The 11059-nt window shown below is 34.3% G+C and overlaps 1 protein-coding gene across 2 annotated transcripts; it reads right to left on the reverse strand.

Moving 5' to 3' along the window:
• Positions 1-5: 5 nt before the first annotated feature.
• Positions 6-9872, reverse strand: LOC107090385 (protein SSUH2 homolog). Of its 2 annotated transcripts, XM_015383721.1 has the most exons (13): positions 9748-9872; positions 9594-9661; positions 5603-5704; positions 4550-4625; positions 4303-4432; positions 4085-4145; positions 2625-2746; positions 2356-2418; positions 2181-2263; positions 1982-2074; positions 1597-1702; positions 798-905; positions 6-721 (listed from the first exon to the last, which is right to left on the reverse strand). In XM_015383721.1, the coding sequence occupies exons 1-13, from the start codon at positions 9768-9770 to the stop codon at positions 581-583; spliced, it is 1176 nt and encodes a 391-aa protein (XP_015239207.1). In that variant the 5' UTR covers positions 9771-9872; the 3' UTR covers positions 6-580. The 2 variants fall into 2 exon arrangements, with proteins under 2 accessions (XP_015239207.1, XP_015239206.1); XM_015383720.1 differs by lacking the exons at positions 9594-9661; positions 9748-9872 and adding an exon at positions 5956-6142 and having other exon boundaries at positions 11-721.
• Between the last annotated feature and the right edge of the window lie 1187 nt (positions 9873-11059).

The following is an 11059-nucleotide window of genomic DNA, read 5'->3' on the forward strand; positions in this document are numbered from 1 at the left end:
TTTCATGGTACATTAAATGCCTTGTTACAAAATATATTCATATTTTTAATAGATACAAATCTATACAAAATAAAAAATGTGCCAGTTACTGATACAAGTGAATCTTAAACATATGAGTTGCTTCATGAAGATTAGTCTTCGAGTTACATAAATACAAAGTATTACAGATAAAAAATACAACAAAAAAACATTACATCTGATAAATTTTTGTTCTCAATCGGATTTATGTTTTTCAATGGAATCAAAAAGATGTCTGACATGTTTAAAATGAATGTCATTCAAACATTGTTTAAAACAAGGCAACATATCAATGGTTTATCCTTGAAGTTGAATTATTATATCTACAGACAGCGCTTGGATTGCTTAATATGAACCTGCTAAACTTCAACCCAGGGATAAAACAAGTTTTACATATTTTTTTACATCTCCAATGTTTATAAATTGTTTTAGTAGGCCTTGGAAATAGAACTCCCACTTTCCAATCATTGCATGACATATTTATTTAATTTTTGATACAAATAGTTGTTTTCAGACATATTTATTCAGTTGCCTTTAACAATGTATTACTAATATGTATTGATTACATTACAGAACAGCAGCACTTAGCGGGATAGTCATTCACATGAACCTTGAACTCGTTTCCGTAAACAAAGTAAATGTATGTTTTTCCTTTCCATGTGTAGGTGACCTTCGTGACAGGGATAAGTTCTATGGTTTGACGCTGTAGACAAAACAAAGCAAATATTAGCATTTCTCAACAACAAAAGCTGCTTGAGTGTTATAACATCTTTAAATACCTGTTGTAGAATGCGTGATGTCTGGGAGAATCTAGCCTGATGATCTCCAACAAGTCGTTGTGCAGCCTGCACTACTGTAGGGTCTGGAAAGCCCATGAGTGGGTACACCTAGTGAGGATATCAAAGAGGTTCTTTAACTCTTTTCATGGTTTAAGTTGTGTGAAAATTCCTTAATAAAAAAACTATGTAAATAATATACAAAAAAAGATCAACATTATTTTTTAAACACATTCTGTAAAGTAAGGATTAAGACTAAAGGCTGGGTTTTTCTGACACACAAATTGTATTTTCTTACTCTATATACACACAACTACTAAAGGAGTAGTTATGTGTATACTTTCACTGTTTTTAAACAAACAGTGAATGTATTTTCTCCCTGACACATTGCTTAAATTTTTGCTTGTTTATTAGATCATAAATTGTGTTATCAAAGAAAAAAAAGTAACCTAAAAGATTATTTCTTTAAAAAGGGCACAAAAAAAACTTTGGAATCAACCTAGAATTAACTTCCACCTAAAGCTAATCACTAGTGTCACCATTGGGAACAACTGCAATCTTTGTAATCACTCATATATATATTGCTATTGAGGCCCTTTAACATACCATTTTTTTCATAACTTTTTTGTAAATTGGCCAGGTTAAGGGAACGTCATGTGGCAGCATCTCTATTAGATTTAATTTAATAGCACCACTGTTCAAATTCATAATATAGACTCATTAACAATGATTTGGAATTTAACCTCTCTTTTTAAATCCATAATATAATTTAACCTTATTCCAATGAAAAATGAGCCCTTACCATGTACTGGGAGTCTCTGAAAAGCTCCTTGCCTGTTACTTTACTGAGGTTTGCCACCTGAAGACCACTAGACTGTTCAACAACATAATCCTCAGAATTGTTTGTCCTGTGGGTACAAATAAAATTGATCATGCAAAAAAATTCCTTATAAGACTCTAGAACCACCTAAGCAGACTCCTTTTGATATAAACGAGCCTTCCTCCTCATTCCACTGCCAACACTGAGCCTGACACCCTGACAAAGAAAATTATTTTTAGCTGCTTCTAAAGAAGCGCTTATATTTTTGGTTATTATCCATATACCTTAAACATTGGTGAGGACTGGGATGGAGTTAATCTAAGAAATCTAAAGCTTCGAAAGAAAAACATTACCGACAAAACTATACCATTTCACAGTGAGGTTAATGTAGACCAGAAGCTGCTGTTTTCCATGACAGATTTCACATTGCTTTGATCCTTGTCCATGACAGTGTATGCAGCTGAAAAAGAGTTTTAAATACATTGGTCTATAAACACTGCAAGCTGTAGTCAGTTTTGTTTTTAATATCATTATCGTTTCAATTTCATTAGAACTGAAGTGCATACTTTTCCCTCCCTCTTCCACTGCAGTGGTTGCATCGATCATCTCCATGGCGGTAACCTGATCCATTACACACCCAGCAAACTTTCTGTTGTAGAAAACAAAATCATAAAAGACAGCTGACATGTAATCACACTGATAAGCTTTCAACATTTCTCAATTTAATGGGAAAAAACTTACATTACCAGAGCCTGCACAGTCCTTGCAAGGCTTTCGCCCCATTCCCACACACCCATGGCAGGGCTAGGACAGAACAATAACCCGCTAATTTAAACATATAGATCATATAGGCCACATTTACAACAAAACTACAAAACAAAGCCTAATTACTGGCTTAAAAAAATTATATTTTACTAAGGTGCATGTAAAATGATATTTATAAAGAAAATCTCTTGATTAAATCACAAAAGCAAATAAGTTTTCCCCTCATACTGTGCTGGATGGCTTACCTTCATGGATGAGGTGTAAGGAACCTTCATTTTCTGTTCGTCGTCTTTAAAAAAGACGGGTGCTCTGGCAGGAATTTCCCAGGGCCCTGGAGGTTGCTGAGCATAGGCATCTACTGGCTGACCTGATCCACATTAAACATAGTAAGTCATCAAAAGGGTCAAAACATTTTAATGTGATTAACAAAAGTTGGGCAGTCAGTGAGCAAATTGTCCTTGAATCAGTCTAATTATCATGCTAATTTGATAGAACATTATACTGTAGAGACTGTATTTTGTGATCACTTTTTTCTGCCTTAAAAATTTTAAGTTTTTATGCAAGAATTAAATTTCTGTTCAATTTGCATTTTTTCTAAGCCATAACAAGGTTTTGTTGGGCTACTCTATGAAACTTGGAATTAAACACTAATCCAGACATATTGAATTGAAAAAGTTTCCTGGATGGGAAGCAATTCGTCTTCAAACTTGGAAAACTCCAGCAGTTTTTTTTTTTTTTACTTTTTTAACTTTTCAATTCCACAAATAAATAAGCACATCATACTAAATGTTTATCCACATTTTCATTTGGATTACATTATTGTACCACTTATGAACACATCAAATTGGACTTTTCTCTAACAAATATAGTTTTTCTATGTCACTTTAAGTCGTTGACTGTCCTTAACAATTTACAGGGGGAAAAAAAGAGATTTCCCAAAGCATTGAAAGGATGAATGTTTTTATGACTGGAAAAGAACTACGCTCAAAGTGATATTTGTCTGAATACCTTAAAAATAACTTTATCTAGAATTATTAATCCATGTTACGCAAAAATATAAAATCAAACAAACTGTAGAATAATTCACAGGTTAACGTTAATTACAATTTGTTGTTTTAAACTATAAGACTTTATTATTTCATTAAAATTACTCAATGTGAATATTAACACAAAAAAAGAAAAATTATATAGAATCATTTAACACAGAATAATGTTTTCTGGCCTTTTCTAATTACAGCTACTTATAATGCAACATTTAAGAATACAATGTTACAATATAAAAAAATATGGAAATGTGGGCTTACTGAAAGGAATGTTTAATAACTGCTTAAAGTTTTTTTAATTGTCAAGTTAGGGAAAAAGGAACAGATGACCCAAATAACTGACTAGTCAACATAGGTTGTTATACATCCTCAGAACAAGGTTAGATATAAAAGTAGTGCAGCAGTATTCAGTGATTACTAAATTGTGCCGTTGTTTACTCTACAGTTTCGCTATAGTCTGTGAATCAGCATAGAAATACAAATTTAATTCATAACTTTATTACAACTATTGCCCAAAAGCTAGTGGTTGCACAATTAATTCACCATGTTGGTAGGGAAAACCTGAGGCTAACCAAGTGGGGCTTCCTTAAAATACTTTTTTTCCCAAAATTAAAAAAAAAAAAAAACAATTTTTTTTTTGGGGCATGTGTACAGAAACTTACCATGGTATGGCTCATGACTCCATTCTGTAGACCTGGACTCAGTAAATGTTTCTAGGCGATACTACAAAACAAAAAAGACAACAAAAAACAAACAAAAAAAGTAAAAGACATAATTTAAACTGTATGGAAAAATAAAGTCCAATGCAAAGCGTATGCTCCCTTTCATTCAATTCTTCCAGGTTTTTAATGAAACATTTTTAAACCAGAAATCCTCTTACTCTGTAGGTATTAAATGCCTCCATGTTGGTGATCACACCGTTTTTAGCTGGTGCAGAACTGTAGCAACACTTGCTGGAAGCATACAAGATAAAGGCATCCCTGGCAGTATCCTCAGTTATAGACGGAATGCTGCAAGCAAAAATATGGTATGATATGGTAATATTTACCAAATAACCAACAGGTTGCAGTCAACTTTTTAAAATTATATCAAGCTTTGTCATAGAAGGGCTACAGTGTATGCATTACTTCCACTGCGGGTGCTCAGGTCCAGGTGAAGGCTGGGGGGCTGGATAAGAGGGCATTGGAGGGGGAAGAAATCCACCTGTTACAAAAGTAAAAAGATAAGTTTAATAAGTTTTATTACTTAATTCAGGCAAGCCTGATCATATTTGATCTCATTTGTTCCAGTGTAAAGCCTCTTATTTAGAGGCCTATTAAGCAGATTTATTGGGAAAATAAGCCAAATTGTAAATTAAAATCTAAATAAAGAATGTCTGAAAAAAATGTTTTTGAATTAGCAGAAAAGATGATTAGCTGTTATTCCATTGTCTATTTTTTGGAACCCTGTTTTTGCTGAACGGGCCACAATATAATTAAATAGGCTAAACATAAGAAGGAGAGAATGAAGGAGATTTTAAACACTCCCAATGAATTGTGTCTATTATAAAAACCTAACCTAATTACAAAAACCTAACTAATACACAAACTAACCGTTTGTGTATTATGAGTTTATTTATCCTCCAACTAGTTTTTGTCACTACAGATGGTGGCCTTCAGTGGATAAAGCAGGAAGACCCAAAATTACGTTGCTGATTTTGCAAAAAGTCACATGTGGTAATAGTGTAAAGGACTGGCTTCCCTCTTCCTTTAAAAGGGAAGTGGACATTAGGCAGTGAATGGTGGCAAACATTTTACCAAATGCATTTAATCATCTACAGACTTTTTTAGAATATGATGGTTCAAACATTTATCTACCACCACTGAATATTGTAAATTTGATTAGAGTAGAAATAAAACATTTGGTTCTAAATTCTATGAATCTTTGAATTTGTCAAAGGTTCAACCAACTTAATTTCATATCTGTTAAATTGAAGGACTTTTTTTTCTGGACTAATACTTAATATTTATAAAAGAAACTTATTAATACATTTACACAAGATATAGTCACATTTTGGGTTATCTGCTTTGCCATTTTCTATATAATTCAACACAAAGTAAGCCTGAATCCTTTGAAATTAAATAAAATCTATAAATTAAGATCACTGGGTTAGTGGGTCAGTACACTGTATATTACTGTACCTCCTCCTGCTAAGGTCCCTTCATACCCAGGCATGCTGTCAAACATGCCGGCCGGAGGAGCGCTGGGGCCTTGAGACTCAGCCACGGGTGGGGCAAACATTGCTAAATCAAACCAGAAGAACCAGTTCAGTTAGAAACAGATAGAAACTTCTGAGATATTCAACATTTTATGATCTTTTGGCACATATTTCCTAAACCCAAAGCGCTCAGCTAAAACACACCAGTGAGAAAGCCTGCTGTGCATTAAGACAGACCCAGAAACAAAAAAAAAAAACAAGAAATCAAAACACTTGCTGGGATATTATAGATACATGTTCTCACAAGTCCCAATCCTAAAGCAAACAGTGACTTACCGTGTCCTTCCGTTATGGTCTCCATTCCAACAGGTTTACTGTACTAAAAGCATAGAGTGCTCACATTTACCGCCCGATGGATGGAGCTTATAAGTAACCCTGGATAACTTAGTCCAAACGTATGTAATTGAAGCTCGAAGCTCCGTAAGATTTCTACAACAAATTATGATCCCACCCATTTCCACGGTGTTACGTCACCGGAAAACCGCAAGACACATAAGGAATCACACACAAACACACACACACACACATATATATATATATATATATATATATATATATATATATATATATAAAACGACTTCAGTGTGTCGGCTGTTTATTATGACTAGAATGTTTTTTCTTTGATTTTTAAAAGTTTTATCTATTTTTGTAAAGCGCTTTTTGACTCCAATGCATGTGAAAGGTGCTATAAAAATGAAATTTTACTTATTTTTATAAATTCCTAATATGAGTTTCGCTTTTTTGGTACAGCTGAATCTCGTGTTTGCAGGTCGTAGCTGCTGCTGAAAGGTAACCAGGCTTATCAGCGCCGTAGTGCAGCTGCTGACCGCGGATGGATATGGAGCGAGTAAACTGGGAAACGGAAGTCAGGCGACACAGATAGTGGTTCGGTTTTGCAATAAAACACGGAGCGAAAACCGATAATCCATTGTGTGAGATCACGGTAGCTTCCGATTTTAATGTGCCTATTGAAAAGTATATATAATGAACACTATGGATTTATTTGTATGATTTAACACAACTTCCTGCTACTTTTAAAAGTTACTGAGCTTCGATTCATGTCTTTACCCAATCAGTTTTGGAGGCAAAACTCAAAATAAGCAGTGGTTTATATTTACTTAATGACACACATAATACAAAGTTGAACTACAAAAAATTTAGGTTTCTGATTTTGATATCTTAATTTGGAGAAAAATATGCATTCTTTTATATTGGAAGAATGATTCCCCTCCTTTTTTTTTTTTTCTTTTTCTTGGAACACTTGGCTTTCTTTTTACTTCTTGAAAAGCTAACCTGTGAGAAATATGACCGGGCTTATTCTTTTATAGATCTCTGGCAGCTGTTACTTTATGGATTAGAGAAAAGCTGAATTTGCTTATTATATGTGGAATTCTTTATGCTATAATTTCCTATATTATGTTCAAGTTGGGGATAAGTGTGACGGAAAATGGATGCATGGATGTTCAAGTTGCTGCCTGATACATTTAACTATGACTCTTACTGTGTGCGTGTATGTGTGTGTGTGTGTGCGCGCACATGGATGTACATATACTTGTGTTTTTATAATAAGGTGTATTATGGTTGATTGCATGATTGCTTTTGTTTTGTTTTAGGAGGGAATGAGGGTTGCACCAAGGGAAATAGTATACCTGTAGGATATACTATTTATTTGTATGATATTTTATTTCCATTTGTGAAGTAAAAGGAAAAAAAGCACAGTATGTCACATTACTCATCTAAAGAAACCAAGCAGTTTTTCAGAATAGGAAGATTTTAGATTTAGTTAATTTATCTTATCAGATTTTTACAAATAAGATGCATCTCGTAATGTGTCGTTTATATATTGTGACACTAGGTGGCACTGTTTCATCTTGTAGGCACATAATAGCTTGTACGTAAGATTGTGCTTAAATTGGAGAAAAGATTATAAAAACCACACAGTCCATATCCATCAAACTGTCAGCATGTGTAAAGAGGACACTTATATTTCAAGTATGAAATAAGAACTGAAAAAATACATTTTACACATTGATTTTTAGCTACTAAGAGAAATGCTCTCATAAGTTAGTTTGGCATCTTTTAAAGGGGCATCCTAAAAATAGATCACTCAATAGCCACAATGGTAATTCTAGTGGAAGTTCTCCATTAGTTTAGTTTTCTCTCTTTTTTTTTTCTTTTTTTTTTGATTAGTTGGCATGAAGCAAATGTGATCTCTGCCCTGATCTGATTCTCATTTTCTCTTCCTTCCCTATTTTGACAAATGCTTTTTTTTTTTGCAATTTTGCTGCCTTTAACATGTCATAAACCTCGAGAGAAAAAAAAAGCAAAAGATTGTACAATTGTGTGTGCATACTGTAGCTCAGTGCAAGGTCTGTGGGTACTAAAGCCAATGGTCTTCACTGGGTTGCGGTAAAGCTGTTCATCTGACAGCAAGAACATAGCCGTGAGACCCACCTTCCAGTCAGTGGAAGAGAAACTTACAAGCCTGGGTTTTCAGACCAGAGCCAATAGAGGCAGATGACAGGCCACTCAATCAAACATTCAAGTTGCCATCACAGTGAATTAGAACAGGATATAATAATCTAAAAATGTTACTGCTGCTTTAAAAATAAAATGTAATTTATTTATGTAGTGCCAATTCACAAAACATCTTACGGCACTTTACAATTCAACCGGATCATACAGTCAAATTGATTCAAAGTTTTCTATCTAAGGGAAACCAGTTGATTGCATCGGCTCATTGACTCGATGCAATCCCTCACACTAAGCATGCTTGTAGCGACAGTGGAGAGAAAAAACAACTCCCTTTTAACAGGAAGAAACCTCCAGCAGAACCAGGCTCAGTGTGAGCGGCCGTCTGACGAGGCCGACTGGGGTTCAAGAAGACAGGAGAGATCTATCTAGTTTGGTATCTTTAACATATTGCAGTGGCTCTCGTACGGCTCCCTATGTTACAACATTTACAACAATGTTTTAAGGTTCTGAACTTCCATATCAATGCGTTTTTTTGAACCATGTTTTTTCTTCCACACTGTTTACATAAGAAATAAGAAATGGAAATGTCATGAGAGCTGTACAAAACAAAATTTCATTACACTATGTGTATACAAAATGACAAAAAAAAGTTTTCTAAGTCTAATATTAACCAAACAAACATAACTTAGGATGATTTTTTTCATTGCGTTTTCATAGGGTAATTAATTGTTTTCATAGGGTAATTAATAGGGACATTAGGCCTAAGCTAAATAAAAAAAGTGGTTTCTTCAGGTTTTCTCTTTTGAGTTTTCTTTCTTGCTTGTTTTATTTTTTATCATTTGATATAGCTATTTCCACAACTCATCAAAATGTTTACAGTGAGTTCAGTATAACAAGTTAGAGATTACGTCATGTTAATCTTTGACAGGTCACGAAATGGCAGACATGTTAAATTCAAAGTATTTATGCAACTTTACTTTGTTACTATTACTTTTATTTAGTTATTTTTCATTTATTATTATTATTATTATATTTGTTCAAACCCCTGGAGATTTTTTTTTACTGAAAATGGCACTAATTTCTTTTTGTAAAGAATATACAAATAAAGTTTATTTAAAAAAATTTTGAAAAAAAAAAATGTCAGACACGTGGATTGATCCATATTGAATATTAAGGATTTATATATATATCCATCTTTACTACTACCAACGGCTTTAATTGTAAATTTAAACTTTAAGCGAACTGTTAATTAATCATCCAGCATTCCAAAAAAAATGTAAGAGTCTCTAAACTCAGATATCTCAACAACGGCAAGTGGTGACGTCACCGGAAACCAAGTTATGGCGAAGTGTTTGATTTATCAATTTTTAAAGTAGGCTAATCAGATGATACTCAATAATTAGCTTTAAATACCACTTTGCCTACTCGAAAGTTCATACCTGCTCCTCCTGCCGCTGCTGGGATGTAACCCGGGTTGGCAATACCGTAATTCTGGTGCTGCCCACCGCTGCAACGAGTAAACGAAACGAAACTTAAGCAACACATCAAAGTAACGTTGCTCTAAAAATGAGATAAAAACAAAGCCACCCTCACCTCATTATAGGTTGCTTTTCCATGTTAATATCTCTTTTTGCTCTAAGCGACAGACCGTCTTCTGAGCAGAGCCTTTGGTTTAATCCCGATGAGGAAATATGAGGCAGCTCATCATGTGACTTAATAAAATGATTTACCTTTAAACTCAACACAAGACCGTTTCCCGCAGCTACCGCCCTCTAATCGTTAGTAAAAGAGGAACTCTTATTATGGAAGTTTATGATGTGAAAAATACACATAGGTTTACCAGAGGCTTATCCTCTGATCAGGAAGTGCGCATCAGTTTCATGAACCAGAGATAACAATTGTGTATGACTGTAAATATTTATTTATGCTTCGCTACATAAAAAAACAAGCATGTTGTCTCAGATAATTGATTTTAAATTAATCTGTTAATACAAGCTACAAAATTGAAAATCAATGCAACAGCTGAGTGTTATGTTTTGATATGATTTAGCTGTATTTTCCATGTGATGTCCACAAAGAAAGTTATGAAAAGTAATAGAATAGAAAATATAAAATCCCTTTATTGTACCACAATAGGGAAACTGGTGTTACAGCAGCAAATAGATTATAGAAAAAAGTGTCACACAAACGTGGACCTTAGAAAAGTGTCAAGAGTTAAAAAATAAACAAATAAAGTACTGTACTGTAAAATGTTTTAACAATATAAATATTGTGCACCTGGAGAATAAATAACAATTTTTTATAGTAATGGAAATTTGAAAATACCAGCAATATCAGAGATGTGCATAATGACAGCAGAATGTTATTTAACTGACTTAGATAGAAAGTGTGCAAAAATCAGCATGAATGTAACAACTTATTGAGGTTGTTGGGAACAGTGATAGTTATAAAGTCTTACAGCTGCTGGGAGGAAGGATCTGTGACAACGCTCCCTGGTGCATTTAGGGTGCAGCAGTCTGTCACTGCGTCATGGCCATTGAACACTGAATCAGCTCTACACCCTCAGCAGGATTCTGGAGGGTGCATGGGAGTTTACCTAACCAGTCTACATGTGTTTTGTGGATATGGAGAAGGCATTCCACCGTGTCCCTTAGGGGGTCCTGTGGGGGTTACTCCGGGAGTATGGAGTACCAGGCCCTTTAATAAGGGCTGTTAGGTCTTTGTTAGGGATGCACAATATAATCGGCCCCCTATCAGTATCGGCCTGTATCAGCCTTAAAACTGAATATCGGACATCGGCCACCCCACCGATATTTAACCCCATATTTGATCATCTTCGGACTTTCTAAAGTCTTAAAAAAAAAAAATAAATAAATACTACTTCTTCTTCCTCAAAAACTTATTT

Source organism: Cyprinodon variegatus, unplaced genomic scaffold (assembly GCF_000732505.1).
Source record: "Cyprinodon variegatus isolate N-32 unplaced genomic scaffold, C_variegatus-1.0 Scaffold293, whole genome shotgun sequence".
NCBI lineage: Eukaryota > Metazoa > Chordata > Actinopteri > Cyprinodontiformes > Cyprinodontidae > Cyprinodon > Cyprinodon variegatus.